Source organism: Podarcis pityusensis, assembly GCF_964106645.2.
Source record: "Podarcis pityusensis genome assembly, chromosome: 13".
Lineage (NCBI taxonomy): Eukaryota > Metazoa > Chordata > Lepidosauria > Squamata > Lacertidae > Podarcis > Podarcis pityusensis.
In genome coordinates this window covers 1,070,072-1,096,343 of record NC_138038.1, presented here as the reverse complement: position 1 = coordinate 1,096,343, position 26,272 = coordinate 1,070,072, and the positions used below count along the sequence as shown (strand labels likewise).

At 46.8% G+C, this 26,272-nt stretch overlaps 2 protein-coding genes across 12 annotated transcripts in view; one reads left to right on the top strand and one right to left on the bottom strand.

Annotated features, from left to right (window-relative positions):
- GIT2 (GIT ArfGAP 2) overlaps positions 1-10,899 on the bottom strand; it is a 34,987-nt gene extending 24,088 nt beyond the window's left edge. For 4 of the 6 annotated variants that reach the window (XM_080979197.1, XM_080979193.1, XM_080979196.1 and 1 more), the window contains exons 1-9: positions 10,750-10,899; positions 8,710-8,843; positions 6,769-6,881; positions 5,694-5,799; positions 4,338-4,424; positions 4,114-4,244; positions 3,368-3,462; positions 1,805-1,850; positions 257-308 (exon numbers count right to left, since the gene is read on the bottom strand). In XM_080979197.1, the coding sequence (XP_080835323.1) occupies positions 257-308; positions 1,805-1,850; positions 3,368-3,462; positions 4,114-4,244; positions 4,338-4,424; positions 5,694-5,799; positions 6,769-6,881; positions 8,710-8,843; positions 10,750-10,801 (816 nt within the window). In that variant the 5' untranslated portion in view covers positions 10,802-10,899. The remainder of the gene's footprint in view (positions 1-256; positions 309-1,804; positions 1,851-3,367; positions 3,463-4,113; positions 4,245-4,337; positions 4,425-5,693; positions 5,800-6,768; positions 6,882-8,709; positions 8,844-10,749) is intronic. The other 2 variants (XM_080979194.1, XM_080979198.1) reach the window with 1 other exon arrangement.
- A 5,271-nt stretch (positions 10,900-16,170) lies between these two features.
- The window catches only part of ANKRD13A (ankyrin repeat domain 13A), a 28,845-nt gene continuing 18,743 nt past the window's right edge, over positions 16,171-26,272 (top strand). For 2 of the 6 annotated variants that reach the window (XM_080979207.1, XM_080979203.1), the window contains exons 1-4: positions 16,174-16,380; positions 21,034-21,169; positions 21,809-21,933; positions 26,112-26,157. In XM_080979207.1, coding sequence (XP_080835333.1) covers positions 16,285-16,380; positions 21,034-21,169; positions 21,809-21,933; positions 26,112-26,157 — 403 coding nt within the window. In that variant the 5' untranslated portion in view covers positions 16,174-16,284. Of the gene's footprint in view, positions 16,381-21,033; positions 21,170-21,808; positions 21,934-26,111; positions 26,158-26,272 lie in introns of all 6 variants that reach the window. The other 4 variants (XM_080979204.1, XM_080979206.1, XM_080979205.1 and 1 more) reach the window with 4 other exon arrangements.

Sequence of the window (26,272 nt, the reverse complement as noted above, 5' to 3'; positions counted from 1 at the left end):
GCTGGCTACTCCCAGGAGTTTAACACCAGCAACACACTCTTTAAAGTGAAGGATATAAAAATCTAAAAATCTAAAAAAGCCCCTAAGGCTTGTTCCTTCGTCCCTGTTGCTTTCCACACTCAAGACTCCTGGTAAGCTGTACTCCCTCTGTATCCAACCCACCCTCTGCACCCTCCCCAGTCCCACCCAGGGTCCAATCCTCCTCCCTGAAAAGCCAAAGCTGCGGGCGGGGAAGCAGAGAGAAAATGTTACTCACCGACTGAAGCTTCCTCTTGGCTGCTTTGGCCAGTTCTGACAAATCTAAACTGCTATGAAAGAAAGAAGGGATCACTGTATTTATTGACACCTGAACCTTGGAAGCACCACTAGGCAAGGAATAAACAAAGAGGGGTGAAAATTAAAGTTACGCGCCTGTCATTCCTTGACCAAGAATGCAGACACAGTTGTAGTTTAGTCCTCTTGCTTTTTACTGCATCATTTCATTTTTTATCACAGCAGCTAATGAAGAAGGAAGGGGAAATGGTTTGCCACATAAATATAAAACCTGTTTTGTTAATCACAGTAACATGTATGTTATTTAAGTGATTAACCGAATTCTAAAAGGGATCCAGAGAAAGCTTGTGTGCAGTGCTGCTTGATGCTTTTATATCATCTATCGATCATCTATCTATCTATCTATCTATCTGCTTCTCATAGCAGGCAGGCTTGTGGACAGTTTCTGCTGGAATGTCAGCCTATAGACTGATATAAACTTAATTACACACGCCCTGAGAGATAACCTAAAGGTATATTCAGGGCTTTCCCCCCTAAAAAAATGTTTAGGGGTACTCTCATTTTGACTCAAGAAAATCACCATTTTATAGTTCAAATCGGGGGACAAAAGTACAAAGATTCACAAAAGGTTTAGGGGTATGTGTACCCCTGCGCCCCCCCCAAAGCACTGGATATATTATTAGTCACCATCTAAATGTATTGATCGCCTTCAACAGAATCATCTCAAGGTGGTGTACAATAAAAAAAACAGAGGGAGGGGAGCAGGAAAAAACAATTTAAACACACACACACAGCCTCCCCAACCAAAAAACACTCAGATACACTTAAAACAAACCTAAAACCATACAGACTAGACATTCATGGCAAAGACCCAATTGTCCAGCTAGGAAGGTATGTTGGAACAAAAATGTCTTCAACTCTTTCCGGAGGGTCCAGATAGTGGGCAGGATGTTATTCCACAGAACAGGGGCAGCCACACTCAAAGCTCTGTCCTGAGTAATCTTTTGAGATAAATCTTTCTGAGATGAAAGGCTTATCTCAAAAGGGTGCGCTGGCCAGAACACAGATCCTCAGTTTAACAACTTCTGCAAAAACAGGTCACATAATACACAGAAATGAAACAACCAACCCACACTTATTGTCCACACTTTCTAGTGCACAGCTGAGTTATCAGTGTGTTTTGTGATAAGTACCTAATTTTCAACCCTCACATAGCAGAGTCAAATGGTAAATTAAACTACTGAACTACTTACAGCCGTCTTAATCCCCAAGGGACCGCAGCAGGAGAAAAAATATCAATTAAATTTATTAATGTTATTTGCCTTATTTATCAACATCTGCCCCACCAATCAGGAAAGACTTTAGGCACCTCAATCAATTAACAGAAGACAAGGAGAGGTTGCAAGGAGAAGGAAGACAAAAATCAAAGCTTGAGCGCACATCACTCTTGACAATCAAACGAATCTACGACTGTCATTTGATTTGGCCAACAATACTATTACCACATATTATTAGTGCTTTGCATTCTTACCTGTCTGCCATTTGAGGTATAATAAAATGTTGTCCACTTTTGTGATCTGAAAATGAAGTTTCAAAAGAGCATTAGGTGCGAGAAAGGATCATGTCATTATCTCAAACCACAGTTCTCCACAAGCCACAACTTGATTCAGCTGAGCAGCCTTTTCAGTGCCTGCATGAACTGGAGAGGTCTGAGGGCTGCATTCTGGCAGGGCTAGGACAGGCAGAAGCAGATCTGGATCTCCTGCAGTAGATCGGTAAGGGTTTCTGACTCCCATCTGCTTATAGCAGCAACAGAATGACCCCTCCCACACCCAAACTAGTCTGCAGAAGTGAATGAAGTGTGGGTGTCACCAGGTGTGGATTTCTGTGTGAAAGGAATGTGAGCTCACCTCAGTTCTGGTACTCCAAACAAATTCCTGGGATCAGAATACATATTTTATACCAGACTACAGTTCTAGGAAAAAGTCAAGTAGTTCCTGCAAGTCTAAAGTCTCTCCTCCCTTGAGCTACAGCAGTCATGAGGGGTTAAAAGATAATGGCAACCCAGGATGAACATATGTGCCCCCCCCATTCCTGCTGGACCACTTCTCAAATAAGTAGATGCGGGGGGATGCATGAACCATGGACTCCACCCCGAGCTCTCTGGAAGTAAAGCAGGATAGAACATAAGACTACCTCTGCTCAGGGACTTGCAGAAGCTGCCCATTTGCTAGTGAGCCATTTTCAAGGTGTTACTAACAGTACATAAAGTGACCCCAGATCTGCCCCTCAACTGATTCCATCGACAAAACCAGCACAGTTACAGGGGCCACCTAATTATTAATCTGCCTTAGCAAGAAATCTTTTAGTGTGGCAGCACCTACACTCTGGAACTCCCTGCCTGTTGACATCAGGCAGGCACCTTCACTGCACTCTTTTTGGCACCTGCTAAAAACATTTTGGCTTTGACAAGCCTTCTCAGATATGGAGAATGTTGACATGGGTTTTAATCCATTTTTAGCTTATCACTGACTTCTATTTTTTTGAATGTTTTAACACCTTTTATGAACTGTTTTTACTGATATTTTTATTGTCTTTTTCTTTTTTACTCTTACTCTTATTCTACAAACAGACACCAGACCCTCCAAGTGTCCCTGTTCCAGGGGTGTCCCTGATTTAGAGAAGTTCTTCTGGTTTCTGATTTGATCCCAGAATGCCCCACATTTCCTAAGGACGTCCCTATTTTCATTGGGGAAATGGTGGTGAGTATGAAGTTATCCAACCCCGGAGCCGTCTGAAGGCAATCCTGTATAGGGAAGGGTTTTTTCTTATAATGTTTAATGTTTTATTATGTTTTTATAGATGTTGGAAGCTGCCCAGAGTGGCTGCAGCAACCCAGTCAGATGTGCTGGGGTATAAAGAGTAACATTATCATTATGGAATGGGACATCCCTATTTTCATCAGAGAAATGTTGGAGGGTATGAGACACTACTCTGAAGTTTGTTTATTTTTAGCAATCAACCGATATTCAAATTTTATGGGGGGAAATGAAATAACCACAATAACATGAAATAAACCTAGTCAGACCCTTACCAGGTTTTCTGCCACAGAGATAGAATGCCAGCCTGTCCGTGAGCTCGTACTGGATTTCCGCAAGGCGTTCTGCCAGCTCATGGTGCCCTCCTTGCCTATTGGGCAAAAGGTGGGTGGGAGATTCATTCAGAAATCACTACTGTTGAGTTGAAAACATCAATAAGAACAATAATAAAAATCTGTTGCAGGTGACTTCTGAGGCTGCAATCCTACTCACAGGGTGAGTGAAATATACTACAGTAGTACCTCGGGTTACAGACGCTTCAGGTTACAGACTCTGCTAACCCAGAAATAGTACCTCGGGTTAAGAACTTTGCTTCAGGATGAGAACAGAAATCGCACGACGGCAGCGCAGCAGCAGCAGGAGGCCCCGTTAGCTAAAGTGGTGCTTCCAGGTTAAGAACGGACCTCCGGAAAGAATTAAGTTAGCCCAAGGTACCACTGTACTGCACAGGTTTGCTATCTAAAATAAGGCACTGAAAGCCACCATGCCTTATTTTAAGTGGGTGAAAGCATCCCACAGCACACAGAGCTCCTCCTTCTAACCTAGCTGCAGAGATCCTCCGTTGCCTCAGAAACAGAGGAAGGGATACGGTGAGAAAGTTTTTCATGTCACTAAACAGTGAAATTCAATAGTAAGGAGGTTTGGTCCATCTCCCACCCACTCCAAAAGGGATTTTGGAACTTGCTCTTAGTTTTTTTCCTGCCAACAATACCCCCCCCCCCCCAAGATTGAAATGGCTTACTTTGCATAGTCAATAGGCGTCTTCCCACTGGAGTCCTGTGTGCCAGGATCAGCCCCATACACCGCCAACAACTCCGCTTGTAAAATCTGACCCGTCTTGGCAGCTACGTGCAGCGGGGTGTTCCCTTTCTCCTGCAAAGGGGAGTTAACAGGCATTTGCTGAGAAGCTGCTGCAGACCAGCCCAAAGCAATGATGGCCAAGCTCATGGAAAGGCCTTCTCTTACTGGATGGAAGAAGTTGGCCTGGGCGCCCAGAGAGAGAAGCCGCAAACAGGTCTCCAGGTTCCCCGTCCTGACGCTCGAGTGGAGTTGCTGAAAGGGAGAGAAAGAGGTCAGCAGAGAATTTTCTCTCGCCTCACCGCAGCTGAGAAACCTGTGCTGACAGTCCCAGTAACTCCTTCCAGGGATTCCCAGAGGGGCTTGCTTTGGGGGACGCCGAGGCTGGCCTCTAGCCACCTGCCAGCTACAACTGACAAATAAGGTGTGGAAACATGAAAAAGGTTTATCAAATGGCAGACGGAGTGGAGTAACCTCCCCTGACCTGCAGCTCTCCAGGTGACCTGGGGCCCCCAACACCCATCCATCCCAGCTGCAGCCCAAAACTTCTGGAGGGCTCTCGGCTGGGGAAGGCTGGTGTGGAGGGAGTGACAGATGTTTCTCCGTCTCTCATAAAAACATCCACTCAGATCAGCTTCACACTTAAGATTTAACTGATGTCACTGAGCAGAATACAAGCCTGAAGCTGTGTTTCTTGGTTTTCATTCATTGTAACCCTCTGGCCCCTACATCTTATCTTCCAAAATTTTGCAGGTTATTTTCCAAGGGACACCTCTAAGATTTCATAATGGAACTGTTGCCCACAATATATCACAGGGAAGGAAGCAAATCCTTTCTAGTTCTCCCCCTGCTCAAAATCAACTTCAAAGACACCAAGCACTAAAATCTCTGGGCTGATTTGTCTGTCATTTGGCAAATTTGTCACCTTTGATGTACCCTTTGTTTTCACACAAGTTGTTTATAAAACAATTAAATGAATCATTTTTAACTGCCCCCAAACTGTAAATACACAAAAGGTGCTACCCTGCTTGAAAAGTTAATCCATTTCTGCAGAACTATTTTCTTTTTTCTTTTTTTAAGTATTGATGGTTCCCTTTTTGGGGGGTGGAAGGGATGAATTTTACAGATGAGCCCAGTGGGGGAGGGGGGAATCCTAAACCTTTTTGTGTCTAATTTGGTAGTCCTTTATCCAATCTGGAGGGGCTACTATGCCTGTAAATTTCATCCAATTCTGTAAAAAATGAAGTTATTTTTTCAATTCCTCATTAGTAAAAAAAGGAAATATTAAGTTTCTTTTTTCTGAATCAGAATTTGGATTTTGACACAGAGTGGCCTCTGAAGCATTTAGGACTCAATCATACCTTTCCCCCCAAAGTGTCAGGGGGGCAGCTAAATACTGTGAATGGAACACATCCTGATCAGCTAACTACCCATAAAGTGGGCATCTAGTGAGTACAGAATGTTGGACTAGATGGGCCTTCAGCCTGATCCAAACTCAGAGGTCTTCATATGAGGGAATCTTACCTTACTAAGGTCTTTGGCAGTCACACTGTCATCATCCCGACATGGTAAGCGATGAACAAAGGCCAGCATCTGATACTTTGCTCTGATGAATTCCGCTTTATTGGGGCTACAAGTGAGTCAAAAGGAAAAGGAACTACACCACAGAAGAGCATAAAAACGTCTCATGAGTGAGATCTACTTTTGGATAGTTACAAGCTTGGTGGAACAGGGGAATGATGTGGATGCAATGTATTTTGATTTCAGTAAGGCTTTTGACAAAGTCTTGCTCCCAATGCCTTTTACTCAGTAGTTGCGCCTGTGATCCCTAATTAAGCACCTTTAGCTTGAAACTAAGGCCGTAATCCTGTGGGTAAGATGAACACTTGCAGAGGGCCTTCTCAGTAGTAGCACCCACCTTGTGGAATGCCCTCCCATCAGATGTCAAGAAGATGAGTAACTATATAACCTTTAAAAGACATTTGAAGGCAGCCCTGAATAGGGAAGCCTTTTAATGTGTAATGTTTTATTAAGTTTTTATATATGCTGGAAGCTGCCCAGAGTGGCTGAGGAAACCCAGTCAGATGGGTGAGATACAACAACAACGCAATAATATATATTTTTAAAAATTCACTTTCTATAAAAATACTCAATGTCCCTGTTGGCGAAGGATGGTGAGAAAAAATTGCATTTGATGGGGAGAGGAAGCATGCCATGCAAGAGATGCCATGGCCCAGGAGACCACAGAGGTGGTCTGAATTTCACATGCTGATTTGAAACAAGCATCCCAATCGTGCTCCTCCAGCAGCAGGAGGCCATGGACTCAGCCACACTTCTGACATTTTGATCCGGTGTGCTCCTCGAACGCCCACCCCCAAATAGCTCTCTGAATAAAGAGGCTTTCTCCATTTTAGTCACATCTGCCACCAAGAGTGTTTTCCTCTGCTTGGGCAATGTGGGAGGCAGGATCAGGATTGGCTCACATCGGCTCCAGCCCTGGCCATGGTTTGCTGGAGGTTGCCGTAGGTTTGCCCCTTTGGCCCTCTAGGGAAGATAGAGGCATTGCTCCCCCCCACCTGCCCGCCCCGATCCAACTTACTGAACTTTGTCCTGGGGGTTTGCTTTGCGCCTTCCGCTCATGACAGATGCAGGATCCAGCAATGAATGTTCCCAGATGGAGTTAGCCCCATTACTGTACAAGGTTTCCAACATCTGCAAAAAACAAAGCAGAACACGAAGCATAGAGCTGGTGTCTTCCTCTTGTCCAGAGCAACTTAGGCGCCAGGTGACAGCCGTCCTGTTGCTGGCATGGAGCTCTGCAGGCGTACTCTGCAAACGTTCCATAATGCATCAGCATTTATTACAGAAACAGCCCTTCTCAAGGCTCTGCTCAAAGTTTTGTTGACCTTTAGAATAAAGTTAAGGGTTAGAGTATTGGGTTTAATGTGCAAAAAACATCCATTTCAGCATTTCGAAAGGCCCCAGACCAGTTTTGAAGTCTGCTGCATAGTCAATCTCTGGACACATTCAGCAATGTGCATTGATGCACAATATTCTGTCTTTTTGCAATTTGTGTCTCATTTCATTACTTCTTCAAAAATTTATTTTATTTATTAAAATTTACATAATGCTTGTTAAAAAAAACTAAACCCAGAGCTGTTTTAACACACAACACCAGAATCAATCAAACCATAAATGAAATATGGCAGGGGGTTGTACTTGATGGCCCTTGTGGTCTCTTCCAACTCTATGATTCTATGAAATAACCGATAAGCTCAAGATGTTTCCTGGAGTTTTTTCCTCCTTTGCCTGCTAAACTATTTTCAGTAAAGGAACCTATGTCTAATTAGCTACTGTTTTATGTGGCCCCAAAACACTTGGCAGGATGCTTTTTAAAGAAACAACCACAAGCCTTCTGATTTTATATTGCCAGCTGTGGAAGGGGGAAAACAGCCTTTCTTGTCTGCCTTTCATAGCTTTAAAAGATCTGAACAAGCAGGCACACTTTAACACATATTTATTCTGACCTTCCTCTAAAGGAGTTCCGGGTAAGATGCATCACCTCCACCAGAGGTAAGGCAGGCCAAGAGTTTGCAAGGGACTTGAGGCCACCTAGTGATTTGTGTGGCTGAGTGGGGAATCATGCCACAGTGCTTTGCAGTCATAGTGACAGTGAACAAGTAGAGTTTGCTTGCAACCCCCCTGCATCCCCCCCACTCCCCCCCACACAACTGCAGTTACATTAGAAAACGTTAAAAAAGCACCAAAAGCAAAAGGTTAGGGAATGTTGACAAACAGAATCATTAAATTGGGAGAAAGCATTTGGTTGTGATATGCATTCCATAGGTCAGTGTTTTCCAGCTCCCCCCATAAGAGCCTGGCTACTGGACCAGACCAAAGAGAGCTCATCTAGCCCAGCATCCTGTCCTCCCATAGGAGTCCCAGAAGCAGGAGGAATGCAGGAGGGTGTTGCCACTGAACAGGCCCACAGATAAAAGAGTTGCTTCAACAGCAAGGACGTTTACTGGAGGAAAGGTGGAGGCTTATGAAGAACAAGGCACTCTCTGCAATAAAGCAGTTTTGACACACAAATATGAAGAGAAAACCCTGGAACACACCCATACAAGTGCATAAAAAGAAAAAGAGGACTCTAAGACTGGATAGTCCTCTGGACCTGCAACATATCAATTGGATGTTTAAGCCCCATTTGAACCAAACAGGTTTACTTGCAAGCAAGTGGAATCAGGAACAGAAGAGAAAAGCACATCAACTCAGATCCACTTTACAAATTGGTCCAAACACAGCACCAAACTATAATTTAAGTGCTTACACAGCCACTTGTTTGGCTGTCCCTGACAAGTAAGCCTTGGCCTCGCAGGACAAGACAAGGAAGCTTTACACAAGCAAGCTCTTCTCTTCCTCTGCCCCGCCCACCTTTGGGCCACACACGACTACTATGGGAAGCTGTTAGGCAGGAGGGGTGGTCATTTGCATGGGCAGCAGCGAGGCTCAGTGGCATGATGAGCCCAGTGTGTGTTACCTGAAGCAGCGTTGTGGGCCACGGTGTGTGTTTCAGGTGCCTGACTTGGGAGATGTGCCGGCCCAGGCTCCTATGAACACTGCAGCATTCATCACAAATCAGAACTCCTCTGTTAACTGATGCCCAACATGGGTCTGAAAGAAAAACAGTGGCACATTTAGCATAGGAAGAGAGAAAGGCAGGAGTTTGGTTGCAAATAAATTCCACTACCGTCCACCTCAGCCACAGGTAGTGTTGGGTTTCTCAGGTCCAGTTTTTATATTTTAAAAACTACTGTACTTTGTGCATCACCAAACAAGGAAGGAAATCTGGATTTGTACTGAGCTCAGAGAAGGCACCCAGGGCATGAGCTAAAACAAGCTGCAAAGAACATGCCAGGGTCACGCAAAACAGGAAGCATGACAAGCATCAAGCCAGATTTGGCCTTGAGTCACAAGCCAAGCTCTCTGCTGAACCGGAGCAGAATGGGAAGGTGCCTGGCAAAGTATGCGATCTCTTGAACTGAAGCCGAATAGAACATCCGTTACACTACTGTCTTTACTGCAAAGGTGCATCATTATTAGAGAAGTTGTAAGAACAGCAGAGGGAAATTGTCAGTTCTCCCTGAAAGAGCTGAAGAACGCACACAATGAAGAAATGCTTGCATACTTGTTTTAAGTGTGGGAAAAGATATGGGGCAAGGCTGCTGAAACAACCAGCAATTCCCATTTCCACATAAATTATTAGGGTCCCCTGTGCATTTCAAGAGCACGGCAACTCAGCCTCCACCCTAAAAACTACTTACTTACAATGCAGCAAAGTGGAATTGCAAGCTGCAAGAAAGAAGAACATCTACGCTTAACCTCAGAGTTCTCATTTGGGATTTATGTGCAGTGTGCCAGTATACATATTTTGTACTTGATGCTAGGCAGGCTCCCCAACTAGTACAAGTTGGCAACTTACTTACAGAAGGACAACTCATGGGTTTTTGAGTTGGGGGCACAGATTACCAAAGTTGCCTCTCTCTGATCTGGGGGAAGTGACTACCACAGTTCCCTCGGCTGTGTGAACTCAGCCCACAAATGGCAGAGCTGAAGTAGTGCTTTCGTGATGGTGCAGTGGGGAGGAAGAAATGGTCCAGAGCCGGTACCTTGAATTGTGCCCAGACCACGAGGCAGACCTGAGATTCGCTGTGGCAGGAAGATCCACAACAACAGCCCACGGGGCAACCATTGGTAGCCACACGAGGCTCTGATGTCAGGGGCAATTCTGGCTCGTTCATCCAAGGTGCAGGGGAAAGGCTCGGGCCCCTTGTGCCACCACAAGCAGAGCCGGCTGGGTTCCTGAGAACTGGCTGCTGCTTTCTCTTGCCACCTGCAATTAACTCAAGGCAGGACGCAGCAATTTCCGCAGCTGGTTTCCTGTTTGGGGCCCAGAATGTCATCTCCATCAAAGGCCCTGGGGGAAGAGGGTGTGTCCCACCAACTGCCCCCAAGCTGGGTGCTGGTGATTTTGGAAAACATAACCACCTGTGGATGGATCAGGCCCAAGGCCTTTCTAGCCTAGCATCCTGCATCCCACGGGGCCGGGGGAAGCCTTTGGGAAGCCCGCCTTGCAAGGACCCGAGCAGAGCCTGCAGGAGGCTAGTGGGGCCCATCCAGCAAAGCCTCTTGTTCCCGGGCGGGCGAGGGAAACCCATGTGCAAAGGGGAGATGGGGGGCCCTCTTGAAACCCCTCCCTCCCTCTTTCACAGACACCCCAAGCCCAGAGCGGAGAGGTGCCGGGGCTCCCCCCTCGGTACCTGCTCCTTCCCCCACCCGCTTGCGAGGGGAGGCCCTCTGCACATGCCCAGAGGCCCCCTGCACACCCCCAGACGGGCCTCCCCTCAGCAGGATCGTAGCCCTCCCTTTCCCCGGCGGCCTCTCCCGCGGCAGCCCCGTGACCAGGGAGGCAGCCCTGGGGTGCCTGGGTCCCTCGGACGCCTGGCTCCTTCGAGCTCCGCGGTGGCCCCCCGCCCGCCCGCCCGCCCGTCGTCCGCCCCTGGTCTCCCGCGGCGCTTACCGGGAGCGCTGCAATCGGCGCACACGTCGCTGCTCCGCAGCCGCTTGGACATGGCCTAGCCGGGCCGGGTGGAGCCGCTCGGGGGGCCGCCGCTCCCGCTAACGGGTCCCTCTCAGCCCCGCCAGTCACGGGAAAGGCGTCCTGCGCGTGCGCGCGCCACCAGCGCACCTCTTCGCGCGAACCGAGGCATTCGCCAAGCCGCTTGCGCCAAGTGCGCACCTCACCATCGCCGCGCGGAGGGCGGGGCCTCGGGCGGCCAGCTTGCCGCCGGGAAAGGCGAGGCATGCGGCGACCATATTTGTTGCGGGTAAAGGTGGTCCGTTATTGGTGCTACTGTTTTTATAAAATTGACACCCCAGGAAAAATTAGGGAAGAAAATTAATATGATAGCCCTCTTAAAATATCTGAAGGGCTGTCCCATGGAAGATGAAGCAAGCTTGTTTTCTCCTGCTCTGGAGAGTAGGACTCAAACCCATGGCTTCAAGTTACAAGAAAGGAGATTCTGACTAAACATCAGAAAAAACTTTCTGACAGTAAGAGCCATTCAACAGTGGAAGGTCTCCCTCCAGAGGCTGTGGACTCTCCTTCCTTGGAGGTTTTTAAGCTGAGGTTGGATGCCCATCTGTCATGGATGCTTTAGTTGAGTTTCCTGCATTTTAGCACGTTGGAGTAGATGACCCTTGGGTTCCCTTCCAACTCTACAATTCTATGATTCAGTCCCAAGCCAGAGACCTGCCTCTTTAAACCCTTTGATTCAAGGAAGGGGCAGAGCCTGGAAGGTGACCATCTATAAAGCCCTCATAAAAGCTCACCTGGAGCTCTCCACAGTGCTGCAATTACTGACCTTGCCCCATTGTGAAATCAGAATGGGACATACGGTAAGTGGAGCCTGATGGATGACCAAAGAGGACCCATCTTGTCCATCCTTCTATTCTCAGTGGCCAACTAGATCTCTATCTATTTGGGATTGTACAGCTCTAGGCAGGCCTAAGCCACCATGCTACCTCAGTCATGTGCTGATAGCAGAGTTAACCAGGGTTCCATCTGCACCCCATGCAAATATTACTTGGCCAATGAGAGCACTTCCTCAATCTGGTGATCCTCTTTTGAGTCCCTCCCTGCTCTGTAGTCCTGCAGCCTCCAAACCAGCGAAGGAGAGGCCAAGTTCCCCTCTGTCCTCTTTGCTGGCACAGCCACAGCCTGTCCAAGAGGCACCTTGGGTGGCTATTTAAGCTGAACCCCCCTGGCATGTCACTGGCTGTGATGAATGATGTTCCAAGAAAATTTGCTATTTTCTGCTCCCAGACAGACAAGCGGATGCATCTTGAATGCCAATGAGTCCCCCGTCTGAGGAGGAACTGGGGAGACCAGGCAGCTGCTTTTCAGGTTTGTATGTAAAAGCCCCCCCCCTTCCAAGTTTCCCCTGCTGTGCCCGGGCGTGCCTTTCCCCTTCATCTATCATTCTAAAACATTTCTGTCTCGCTATTCAGCCACACACACCCCTGCGGCAAAGCAGCTTACAAAAACTAGTAGACGGTTTTGCCCTTAGCCCTGCAATTTAAAATACACAACCCACAAGGAAAAAGAGATTGGGAGGGAGGAGGAAAACAACAAGCTCAGGCAGGAGTTCTTAACGTCACAGTTCTTCTAATGAACCGTTGGGATAGAAGAGATGAACTGCTTCTCCCTTGGAGGTTAATTTTGAAAAACAAAGTGGCAAACTGCTATGGTTCTGCCTTGGACCAGTACACTTCCCATTTGCCTGAATAAAAGTACCCCCCCCCCCAATTTAGGTGGGATTTGGAGCCTTCCAGGAAGACTGGGAGGCCACGGCATCTCTTGGCTAGAAATTAAGCCATGGCTGAGCCCACCAGAAGTGGCACCTCTACTTAGCTAGGCTCGCTCTGAGGTCCTGCGTCTGTTCCAGGTCTCATGGCTGAGGCACTGGCTTGGGCTTTCCCTGAGGGAAGCGGGGAACCCAAAGCAACCAGCCTTTGGCCAGGCTTTGCTCGTTCTGACTTGGTCAGATCCCACCGGGGATGTCCATTTCTTTTTTTTTTAAATGATATTTATTGAGAATTTTAAAATTACAAAGAAAAAAGAAGGAAAAAACAAGAGAAAGAGAAAAAAGAAAGAGAAAGGTAGATAAAAATAACAATTAAACAATACAAATCAATAAAAACCAAAGTCAAAAAGAGAAAACAAAACACACAATACATCAAAAGCAAAAAGCAAAAATAAACAAAAAATTTAAAAACATATCCAATATTCCCAAATCCTTAACTTTCATTATCTTATTTCATCGACCTCCTCACACCTCCCTTTTTTGTATTCTAGTTGTTAATTATCTCAGCAAATCCTTTCCATCTTTCACAATATTCTGTCATTAAATTACCTTAATCTATTTTAACCTTATCTTACCATAAAAAACCTTAAAGCTTAAAACTTAAATCTTATACCAAATTCTTTTAACCATGACATATTCTTACATAATTCTTTTTAACATTTCTGCTAAAGCCAAATAATTTCATTCCAACATTTTTCTAATACTCATTAATTTTACGATAATTTTCTAAATAAATTTTTAAAACTTTCTTCCAATCTTCATCCATCGTCTCTTCTTCCTGGTCTCGGGTTTTGTCAGTCTTTTCTATCCCATCCATCTAGTCCATCAACCTGGTGACCTTGTATCCAAGGCTCTTAAGTCCTTTCCATGTCCCTTCCGCACGTCTTCTTCATGTTTATATCTGTACTTTACTTTGTCTTCTGCTGATCTTATTCTTAATTTCCTTCCTTCCACTCGGGGAGACTCCAACTTGACAATATCTTTGTCCCTTCTCGACAAGTCAGCCCCTTTTCCATAGTCAATACTGAAATCCATATAGTATTTAAAGGCATGTTTCAAAGTCCCTCCAAAGTTAAGGGCCCCCACAACTCCGAACTCCCCCCGGGCCCAAAGCCAGACTCGAAAGGTCAAAACATCCCTGCATAGGGGGGATCCATCCAGCCCTCCATCTCCAAGCCAAACAGAACTCCATCTCTCCAAATCTGACTTTTTCCAGGTTCATTCGTCAAATCCAACAACTCATGTTCCTGCTGGGCCACAGCTCTCTCCATTTCTGCTACTTGAGGTTCAGCAACAACCTCCTCCTTTATCTGATCTGTCAAAGCACATTCCTGGATTAATTCCTGAGTGGGTTCTATATAGGTACCCACTGCCTGTCCAAAATTTCCGACCGCAACAGTCATCAAATCCATCTTCTCATGTAACTGTTCCAATAAAGCACTTGTCTTGCAGAGAGCAAGCACCAAAACCTCCCCTAAGCACATTCTTGTTCAAGGTCGAAGTCTGGTCCCACGATCTTTAATCTCTACAGCTGCAAAGCTCCCCAGTTCGACTCTAATAACAGTTTCACAGGCTCCCTCTAGGGGAAACAATTTCTATTTGTATCCATCTTCTTCTTTTCTTTCTTTTTTAAAGCAGATCTAGCAACAAAGTTTTCCTTTTTCGGATATTTTGTTCCTTTTAAATGCGAAAGGGAACAATGGAATCAATATGTTTCTCTTCTTTTGACTATGTGTCGAAAACGTTTGTCCACAGTCAATGAACTTCCCCAAAACGTCTGTCCTGACACCCCGCTCCCAGGTTCAAGACGGTGGAAATTTACCTTTCTTTACTCTCTCTTCTGCAGGTTTAGACAGTCTAAAAAAGGTTCCCCTCTCTTCTCCTGCTTCCAAGGGGGGTTCAGTAATTTTAAATGATGAAAATTTAATCCTTTACAAACGACTTCCCAGACTCTAGCTTGCCATGTCTTTGCTTCAATCTATTTACAAAAGCGGAAGGCGGACTTCCTGTTTAGACCTTCCCGCTTCGGTGCCAAATTAAGAAATTTCATAGTCCAATTTTCCATTCTACTCACGGGCAGTTGTTTAAAATCCAATTGTCCACAGGAAAAAGTCAGCGCTCTCCGGCAACAGCAACGCGGCTTCACTCCGTGAAAAGAGAAGTCGATTCGAAGCACCGCGCCATTCACCCCACGTTGCTCCAGATCCCCGAAACCGGGTTTCCCCGCAAGTAGGGGAGGCGCAAAGGGTGCCAGCCGAATCCCACGTCCACAGGCTTCTCCCGCCTGTGGTTTTTAGTGGGTCTCCGCCTCGCCGCGGCGGTCCAGACCCTAATTCTCATGGAGCGGATTCCTCCCGATCAGAGGAAATCCGCCATCGCCAGAGGCGCTAACCCGGAAGTCCGGGGATGTCCAGTTCTGGGTGCCACAGTTTAAGACCAGATATTGACAAGCTGGAAGGTGTGCAGAGGAGGGCAGCCAAGATGATCCAAGGTCTAGTTGATGGAGTTAGGGATGTTGAGCCTGCAAAGACTGCGAGGGGACAGGATGGCCAGACATACAGGATGTGAGGGCTGTCATCCAGAGGGTGGAGTGAGCTTTTGTTTCTCCTGCTTCGGAGGGTAGGACCCAAACCAGTAGATTCAAACGCTAAGAAAGGAAATTCTGATTAAACCTCACAAAGAACTTTCTGACGGCAAGAGCCGTTTGGCAGTGGAATGGACGCCCTGGGAAGGTGGTGGACTCTCCTTCACTGGAAGTATTTAAACAGAAGTCAGGTGCCCCTCTGTCAAGGATGCCGTAGCTTTGATTCCTTCACGGCAGGGGGCTGGACTAGATGGCCCTCAGGGGTCCCTTCCAATTCCACAGTTCTGTGGTTCTATGATAAGACTCGACGAAAGCTTCTCTCCAGTTCGGCTGTTCCGGGGAGGGGGACCTTCAAGTGGGCGCGTCCGAGGAGACGGGAGAAGCTGCCCTTACATAACATGGCGCTTGCCCTCTCTCAAAATGGCAGAGTTTGATTTGGCGGACAGGACAACGCTAATACGTCGCCCTCTCCAAACATGGCCGCCTGATCTACGTCGGCGGCAACGGCGCCCTTGGTCACCATGGTGGTCGGAGGGAAGCGCGAGCGAAGCAGAGAAAGACAATACCAGTTGCCTTCTTCCAAGATGACCGCCGGAGTACCCGGAGACTGTTGGGCGCCCTCAGACATCATGGCGGGCAGCGCAGGAAGCGTGGGTGTGTCGGGGGGCGGGGCTGAAGCTTTTGCCCGCACGCAGCATGGCGCCCGCGGCTTCAAGGGAGCGGACGAGGGAAGGCGGGTGGTTGCCCTGAGCGATCCCCCCTCCCGGCACCGCCTCCGAAGGCCGTCCCGCCCGCGAGGGGAGGGGGCCGCGGTTCTTCCTCCTCCTCCTCCTCCCGGGGCCTCCTTCCTGGTCCCCACAGGCGGGCGCGGGGCCGGGCGGGTCGGCCTGGCGGGGGGCGAGGAAGGAGGAGCAGCGTAGGAGCGGTGGGGTGGGGTGAAAGGTGAAAGGTTAGGGGGAGCCCGAAAGCGGGGGGCTGACGAGGACCTCCCACAGATTCCGAGAGGGGTGAGGGGCTTCGCTGGGCACCCAAAGGAGGGGTGGGGGAGGCAGCCCCGACCGTGGGGGGCGGAGAGGTGGGGGGAGAAGGGGCCCATCGGCCCAGGATGAGCTCTTCGAGGGACGCCGACAGCAAGTTCCCTTTGCACGGCTTAGTCTGGAATAATGACTTCCAGAAGCTGGAAGAAGCGCTGAAGAACAAGGTAAAAAAGAGGAAGGGGGGCATGTGGCGTTGGAGGGGACACCTGGGCTCTTAAGACTTCCACAGGTGTTTGTGTGGATTCTGAGCAGTTGCAGCTGTGGATCACCTTCGTGTCTTTCCTTTCTTCCCAAGAGCTTCAGTAGGATGTGCATGAGAACATCCTCATGACAACCCTGTGAGGGAGGCTAGGCTCAGAGAGGGCCAGCGAGAGGGCAAGTGGCCCCCAATCTCAAGTGCTCCTGCCACTGTCTTCTCTGGAGCCAGGGCTCTGTCTGTTGGCTCAGGGCTGGAGGGGCTCAAGAGGGGTGGATGGACACATTTATCATGGCAGGGGGTGTACCCATGTTTTCAGTAGAGCAAAGCTTTTAGGGTGGTGGAGAACGGGGGTCCTACAGTGGACTCCTCCATATCCTAATTCATTCTTCTCCAACCTGGTGCCCTCCATCCCTTTTGGACTACTACTTGCTGGTTGGGGATGATGGGAGTTGTTCAAAACATCTGGTGGGCACCAGGTTGGTGAAGGCTGTCCTGGTTATTTCTGGGCTTGCAGGTTTTCTAAAAGCCTTATAGCAATTACATACTATTTTTAGGTACTGCTGGCTGTTCCCCTTTTTAAAAAAGGAAAAGGGAAAGAGAAACCAGATTTGTCAGGCCAACCTGAGATCTGTGAAAAAGCAGGAGCAATTAAAAACCTGCACAAAATATGCTTTATTCTCAGGCTGTGCTGCTGAGGGCTCCCTAAATGAGTGGGAGGGGGAATGAATCCAATTTGGAAGAGTTACGGTAATCCCTGTGATATGCAAAATAAGAGCAGAGAGGCCAAATGGAATCTCTGCCTCTGTTCAGGCCTATAGGTAGCTACATAAAAGGAAAAGGAATGAGAGAAGCCATCAACAGCTAAAGCTTCATAGGAAAGAATGAGTTATGAGAAGGGGTAAAGGAAGTAGTAGAGGTCCCTTCATTTGGCAGACACAAAAGAATAACACAGAAATGGCCAATATTTGAGCTTGCAGCCCACCCATGCCCCTAGTAGAATCCTGCCCACTCTAGCAAATGGTTTCAAACTGGAAATGGCAGTTGCAACCCTTCTAGGAAGCTCTAAGGCACCATCTCGGCTTGCTCAGGTCAGTGTCCTGGTCAACTGAGCTTGTGCTTCAGAACCTGTTATGAATTTTTCTGCAGTGCAATGATGCGTTTGATGTCTAGGGCTCTGTAGCTGATACATTGAGGCAAAAGGGGTTTTCTAAAGGGAGCATCTTCCTTGTTTTTATCTTTCACTTGGGCATCACAGCAGGAAGTGTTTTTTTCTGCATTTCCTCTAAGGAGCATCCATCCCCTATGAGAGAGGCTGGGCTGAGTGACTGTTCCAAGGTCACCTGGTGAGCATCATGATGGGGGGATTTGAACCCAGAGCTCTCTGGTTATGTTCCCCCTGCTCCATCTTTGCCACCCGTTCTTTTCTTGCTATGCTGGCTGTTCTCCAAAGCAACTGTACAACAGCCTGGTTTTCTTAAGACCAGCTGGCTTCTAACTGAAGCTTACAGGTGTTCCACAAACAGTGTTGTTGGTGTCTGGGAAATGTTGGAAACTGTCCAAGTGGGGCCAAGAAGCAAGGCCACTAGGAGAAGGAGCATGCTTGCTGGTTGCAGCTGAAACCAGCCTAGATGGAAGGAGACCACAACAAGGAAACCTGGGACTTTGCTAAGCTGAACCACTCTTTACTGTTGTTGGTAAAGCAGAGAATTGCTCTTCGCCATCCCTCCAAAACCCTGCTTTCTTTTTGGAGAGGTTAGTCAATTTGTTCACTTCCTTCTCTGCCCAGTCAGAGGGAGTGTTTTGTACACAGTGTTAGGCAGGGGGAGCTTCCCGCAGGCTTAGAGCTGAGTTGGGAATTTGCGGACTGCTGTGTTCAGATAGACCAACCTGCCCCATAACCCCTTAGGCCCATAATGCTAAACTTGGTTTTAAATGTATCTGTTATCGCAGTTGTGGTTATTGTGTGTCTCCGTACACACACATACACCCAAAACCTCAGGCCCCTTCCCCAAGGAACTTGCAACTTGCAATTGGCAGTAGGTGCCAATTGTCACTTAGAGGTCCTGGTATGTAGCTGAAATTCTGAATGGTAAGGAAAATATCACATACGGTCTTTCCTTCTTACAAGGAATAGCAGTTCTTTTACTGTGGAACTAAATTTCACTAAATCAGGTGGGGTGATTCCCACGAAAGTGTGCATAGGGATTGTGCCTGAACCTGTGATTTAAAGAAGATTTGTTTATCAGTTAAGCTTAAATAATCTACATATGGCCAGAACTGAACTCAGGATTCTTTGATATCTTCCCTGCAGCCTTATGCATGTTCACACAGAAGTTAGCCCATCTGCAGTCAGCAGACATACAATTTTATTGCTGGTGAGGTTTTGGTAATCTGCAGATAGGTTGAATCTTAATTGCTGAATCATCTGAAATGCGGGACATTGGCCAGTGAAAAACCTGGTTATCTGTTGTTGGGCCTAACTTTACAACTTCAGTGTAACTTGTGTGTTTGTATGTGTTGGCCCACGTGACCCTAAACTCACTATTGCCAACCTAGTGTCTCCAGAAAATACAGACTACGGCTCCCATCAGCCTCAACCAGCACAAACTGATGTGTGGTGTGTTGGGAACATGGCTGGCTGGGACCGCTGGGTGTGGCAATCCAAAACATCTGGAGGGCATCAGCTTGGGGAAAGCTGCCCTAAGCAGTGCTGTGTACACGCTGATTACACAATAGAACTCCCACCAGCAGTACTGAAAATGATCATGACTTTTCCTCTTTGGCTCACTGTTGATTTTTACTTTCCCCCCTTAGTTATAGATGCTCTTCTGTTTCAGATTTCTAAAGCTAGTAGTGAAAGACCTAGGTAAGGCGAGAGTGTGTGTTGCTGTTTGCATGCTAGTGGCTCTTTCTCTGCCTTGTGTGGTTTGCATTTTGTAGTGGTCTGTCAAGAGCGCTCATTGTTGTGTGTGTGTGTGTGTGTGTGTCCGTGTCCGTCCCCCAAGTGGGGGTCCAATCCCAGTGACCATCTGTTTCCATAACATCACCAGTCATTTTACAAAGTTTGCTTTGTAAAGGTTATTGCCTGGTATATGCATCAGCAGGCATTTTGCCATAGTATCCTCTCGTAGCTGAATGACAGCAATTCCTGGTACAGAAAATCAGAGGCCAGATTCTTCTTTTCGGGGGGGGGGGGCAAAGCTTATTTTCAGCTTTTGTGGGGGGGCAAGAGGGTGAATAACACAGTGGGAGGACATAGACTTTGTACACAGAAGTCCCTCTCAGTCCCAGGCCTCTTAGGACATTCACAGAGGAATGTGAGTGTCTCCATTTGCAAGTGCTGGAGAGAAGATGGCTTCACCCTATTGGGCCAGCACTTGTGCAGGAAGGCCTCATCCTGCAGGATACCCAGTGGGAGAGGATCCTGCAATATTCTTCAGCCTTGGGTCCCCAGATGTTGTTGGACCGCAACTCCTACCATCCCTGACCATAGGCTAAGCTGGCTGCGGATGGTGGGTTTTGTCGTTCAACAGCATGTGGGGACCCAAGGTTGAAGAAAGCTGCTTACCTGTGGGTTGTTGGACTCCCACCTTCCAGCTGGCATAGCCAATCCATGGTCAGGGATGATAGGAGTTGGAACCCAGCAACAGATTCCTCACCCCTCCTGTAGGAGAAATCTGGGCTGGTGAAGAGGGGAGGCAAGACAGTGAGATAAAGTCCCAGCAGACTAGGCTTCCCCGTTCGCTCCCAAAGCCCACCCACAGACTCACAAAGAGCTGGGAAATTGTAAGAACCTGGAGGAACTTGCTGACACAGTTCTTCTGGAGCTCCAGTTGGAAAAAGAAAGGCGGAACCTCTTCCCACAAGTGCTTTCATGATTATTGCAGGGGAGATCCTAGCTCAGGGGTTGAACTCTGCCCACCAAATGCCCCAGGTTTAGTGCTCAGCATCTCCAGCCAAATGATCTCGCATAGGAAGGCCGGTTGCCATCTGGGAGAGCTGCCACCACTCTTGGGTAGACCAGCCTTCCCCAGCCTGTCACTACCCAGATGCCTCCTGCCATTCTTGCTGTGGCTGATGGGAATTGCAGTCCAAAATGGCCCTAAGGCAGAGGGGAGTTGTATCCAGAATATCTGGAGAGCACAAGTTTGGGGCAAGTAAACAATATCGTGTTAAAGGGACCAATGATCTGACTCAGTATAAGATTGCTGCTTGAGTTGGATGCTGGTGGAACCTACTAAGAGAAAAATGTTTTATGCTTAATTGCAAAACATTGAAGGAGGCAAAATCTGTCTGTTTCACAGACATCTGGTGGGGTGCCCCACATGAGATGCAGTTTGAAACCAGAATTTCTTCCATGTCTCTTCATAATTTCATTGCATAGGGTGTTTTACTTATTTCTATATAAAGGATGACCAGTTTGATTTTTCTTGGGATTGCTGTCTCATTTTAAGCTCGCCTGCCTATGTGTCCTTATAAGCAACACCAACAGCGTTGAAGCTGTCAGCATAGACTCCATGAAACATTGTCAGCTTTCATATTTAGCTCTGTACATCCTTGATGACTTGTGTTGACTATAGCAGAGGCCTTAGAAGAGGTCTGCCTATTGGCTTTTTAGCAGGATGTAGACCAGCGGGATCCCCGTGGCCGGACCTCATTGCATCTTGCTGTTTCTTTGGGATACATCGAGTCTGTCAGAGTCCTCCTGCGGCATAAAGCAGATGTCACCAAAGAAAATGCACAGGGATGGACAGGTAAGGGGTTGCAGCAAGGCATGTTTGCAGCAAAAGGGAGGAGAACAGAGGAAGAACTTCAGGCAGGGCCTAGACCAGTGTTGGGCAGAAGGTAAAGCTGTTGGTCTACTAGTCGATCGCTCGTTGATTTGGTGCTTCAAGGAACCACCAACTTGGATTCCTGGGCAAGGAATTCCAATTCCCACTTGTTTAAATAGGGCACCAACAACACAGTTCCCACCACCCTTTAAATTAGACTTTTGAAACAAAGAAAGCTTGGGTTAAGCAGGAGAGAACCTGCTTAACCCAAGGTTTATGAGCTCCAGTTCAGTTCTGGTACTGAAAACAGCTCAGAGGCACTCTGCTCTTTCATTCTAGTGTTACGTTAAATTTGGGGACTCCAGTAACAAAAGGAAAAGTAGATCTGACCAGGCTAAAGCATGCCTATTCTAGGCCTAGATGTTTCTATGCTTTCAGCAGAAGGTGTAGGCAGGTCCTGGAGCTTCTGAGGATGGCTGTCCAGGGAGCTAAGAAAGTTCCAGAAAAGCAGGAGTGAAAGTTCATGTTCTTGTTTGAACTGGCTCACTAGTTGCAAGTATCCAGCATGATGTGAATCCCTTTCCCTCTCTCTTAGCTTCCCTCTGTTTGTCTTTTTTCCAGTATTGCATGAAGCTGTCAGCACAGGGGATCCTGAGATGGTCCACATGATCCTGCAACATAGGGATTACCACCAAACATCCACCACTCTTGGTGGGGTCCCAGAATTGCTCCAAAAAATTAATGAGGTAAATAGAGAGGCATGAATGATGCCTATTTAGCTTGCCAGTTCTTTTTAATTCCATAACCTTCATTTTAAAGGCTATAGATAGGCCTCAGCTCAGTTATAGACAAGAAATGTAAAATTTCTGAGAAAACCCTGGGGGGAAGCTACCCATTCTTTAGTTGAGCATGCTCGCAATAAGTGCATGCAGGGTTGCAACCTCAATGGTTCCAGTTACAGATAGGTAGCCGTGTTGGTCTGCCATAATAAAAAAATAAAAAAAATCAAAAAAAAAAATCCTTCCAGTAGCACCTTTGCTACTGGAAAAGGTGCTACTGGAAGGATTTTTTTAACCTCAATGGTATGAGTGTTTTAGATTGCTGCTTAATGCAGATGGCTGGGAGACTGACTTCTGAGTTGTTGTTGTTTAGTCGTTTAGTCGTGTCCGACTCTTCGTGACCCCATGGACCAGAGCACGCCATGCACTCCTGTCTTCCACTGCCTCCCGCAGTTTGGTCAGACTCATGTTTGTAGCTTTGAGAACACTGTCCAACCATCTCGTCCTCTGTCGTCCCCTTCTCCTTGCGCCCTCCATCTTTCCCAACATCAGGGTCTTTTCCGGGGAGTCTTCTCTTTTCATGAGGTGGCCAAAGTATTGGAGCCTCAGCTTCAGGATCTGTCCTTCCAGTGAGCACTCAGGGCTGATTTCCTTAAGAATGGATTGGTTTGATCTTCTTGTAGTCCATGGGACTCTCAAGAGTCTCCTCCAGCGCCATAATTCAAAAGCATCAATTCTTCGGTGATCAGCCTTCTTTATGGTCCAGCTCTCCCTTCCATACATCACTACTGGGAACTATACGGGCCTTTGTTGGCTAGGTGATATCTCTGCTTTTTAAGATGCTGTCTAGGTTTATCATCGCTTTTCTCCCAAGAAGCAGGCATCTTTTAATTTCGTGACTGCTGTCACCATCTGCAGTGATCATGGAGCCCAAGAAAGTAAAATCTCTCACTGCCTCCATTTCTTCCCCTTCTATTTGCCAGGAAGTGATGGGCCCAGTGGCCATGATCTTGGTTTTTTTGATGTTGAGCTTCAGACCATATTTTGCGCTCTCCTCTTTCACCTTCATTAAAAGGTTCTTTAATTCCTCCTCACTTTCTGCCATCAAGGTTGTGTCATCTGCATATCTGAGGTTGTTGATATTTCTTCCAGCAATCTTAATTCCAGTTTGGGATTCATCCAGCCCAGCCTTTCGCATGATGAATTCTGTATATAAGTTAAATAAGTAGGGAGACCGTATACAGCCTTGTCGTACTCCTTTCCCAATTTTGAACCCATCAGTTGTTCCATATCCAGTTCTAACTGTAGCTTCTTGTCCTACATAGAGATTTCTCAGGAGACAGATGAGGTGATCAGGCACTCCCATTTCTTTAAGAACTTGCCATAGTTTGCTGTGGTTGACACAGTCAAAGGCTTTTGCATCATCAATGAAGCAGAAGTAGATGTCTTTCTGGAACTCTCTAGCTTTCTCCATAATCCAGCGCATGTTTGCAATTTGGTCTCTGGTTCCTCTGCCCCTTCAAAATCCAGCTTGCACTTCTGGGAGTTCTCGGTCCACACTGTGCTCAAGCCTGCCTTGTAGAATTTTAAGCATAACCTTGCTAGCGTGTGAAATGAGTGCAATTGTGCGGTATTGAAGCATTCTTTGACACTGCCCTTCTTTGGGATTGGGATGTAGACTGATCTTCTCCAATCCTCTGGCCACTGCTGAGTTTTCCAAATTTGCTGGCATATTGAGTGTAGCACCTTAACAGCAGCATCTTTTAAAATTTTAAATAGTTCAGATGGAATATCATCACTTCCACTGGCCTTATTATTAGCAGTGCTTTCTAAGGCCCATTTGACTTCACTCTCCAGGATGTCTGGCTCAAGGTTAGCAACCACACTACCTAGGGTGTACGAGACATCCATATCTTTCTGGTATAATTCCTCTGTGTATTCTTGCCACCTCTTCTTGATGTCTTCTGCTTCTGTTAGGTCCTTACCACTTTTGTCCTTTATTATGGTAATCTTTGTACGAAATGTTCCTCTTTGTACGAAATTTTCTTGAACAGATCTCTGGTTTTTCCCATTCTATTGTTTTCCTCTATTTCTTTGCATTGCTCATTTAAGAAGGCCTTCTTGTCGCTCCTTGCTATTTTTTGGAAATCTGCATTCAATTTCCTGTATCTTTCACTATCTCCCTCGCATTTTGCTTGCCTTCTCTCCCCTGCTATTTGTAAGGCCTCGTTGGACAGCCACTTTGCTTTCTTGCATTTCCTTTTCATTGGGATGGTTTTTGTTGCTGCCTCCTGTATAATGTTACGAGCCTCCATCCATAATTCTTCAGGCACTCTGTCCACCAAATCTAAATCCTTAAACCTGTTCCTCACTTCCACTGTGTATTCATTAGGGATTTGATTTAGATTGTATCTCACTGACCCAGTGGTTTTTCCTACTTTCTTCAGTTTAAACTGGAATTTTGCTATAAGAAGCTGATGATCTGAGCCACAGTCATCTCCAGGTCTTGTTTTTGCTGACTGTATAGAGCTTCTCCATCTTTGGCTGCAGAGAATATAATCAGTCTGATTTCGATGCTGCCCATCTGGTGATGTCCATGTGTAGAGTCGTTTCTTGTGTTGTTGGAAAAGTGTGTTTGTGATGACCAGCTTGTTCTCTTGGCAGAACTCTATTAGACTTTGCCCTGCTTCGTTTTGAACTCCAAGGCCAAACTTGCCAGTTGTTCCTTTTATCTCTTGACTCCCTACTTTAGCATTCCAATCCCCTATAATGAGAAGAACATCCTTCTTTGGTGTCATTTCTAGAAGGTTTTGTAAGTCTTCATAGAATTGGTCAATTTCAGTTTCTTCAGCACCAGTCATTGGTGCATAAACTTGGATTACTGTGATGTTAAACGGTCTGCCTTGGATTCGTATCGAGATCATTCTGTCATTTTTGAGATTGCATCCCAGTACAGCTTTCGCCACTCTTTTGTTGACTATGAGGGCCACTTCATTTCTTTTACGGGTTTCTTGCCCACAGTAGTAGATATGATGGTCATCCGAACTGAATTTGCCCATTCCCGTCCATTTTAGTTTACTGGTGCCCCGGATGTCAATATTTATTCTTGCCATCTCATTTTTAACCACATCCAACTTACCAAGGTTCATGGTTCTTACATTCCAAGTTCCTATGCAATATTTTTCTTTACAACATTGGACTTTCCTTTCGCTTCCAGGCATATCCGCAACTGAGCGTCCTTTCGGCTTTGGCCAGCTGCTTCATCAGCTCTGAATCTACTTGTACTTGTCCTCCGCTCTTCTTCAGTAGCATGTTGGACGCCTTCTGACCTGAGGGGCTCATCTTCCAGCGTCATAACTTTTATATGCCTGTTGTCTTTGTCCATGGAGTTTTCTTGGCAGGGATACTGGAGTGGCTTGCCGGTTCCTGCTCCAGGTGGATCACTTTTGGTCAAAACTCTCCACTATGACCTGTCCATCTTGGGTGGCCCTGCACGGCATAGCTCATAGCTTCTCTGAGTTATTCAAGCCCCTTCACCACGGCAAGGCAGTGATCCATGAAGGGGACTTCTGAGTAGATGTACATAAAATTGTGCTGAAGGTTTTGCAGTGGGGTGTTGCAGTCATTGGAGGAACACAGTGAAAAGAACAGCAGATGCCTAATACTTCTGTTTAATGTCTTAATGCAACAGCAGCGGGGAACCTTCGGTCACTGGCCTTACTGGGCCCTCCAGACCTCTCCAGTTGGCCAAGCCATACCCCCTGCTGCGATATATGAGATCAGTTGTGGGTCTTATAAAGTCATGGCTGGTGAAAGCGCTTTGAAGCCTCAGCTATTGGCTGATTGTTGAAGCTTCAAATCGCAAGGATTTTTGCAAGCCTCAAAGATCAGCCGGTGGTAAGAGCTTAAAGAGCACCCAAAACAGCCAACCACCTGCTGTTCATCTGTGTGTTGACCAAGTTCTCTTTATGAAAACCACTTAATGATGTGGCCACTTCATCGTCATGAGGCCTGCAGGCTGCAAGTTCCATGCCATTTGTGCAATATTGCATTCATTTCATTTTAAAGTAACACATTGGATTTTATAGGCCCTACCCCAGTCTGAATCACACATCACAACTGTGCTCTTTTCCCTCCCCCAACAGACACCAGATTTTTATGTGGAAATGAAATGGGAATTCACCAGTTGGGGTACGTTCAAATTAAATTTCCTTCTCTTTCCTTTTGTGTTCAGCTCACTCTTACTGGGACTTGCTTGTTTTCAGTTATGTTGCACTATGTCTATGTGTCTGTCCTGCCAAAACTC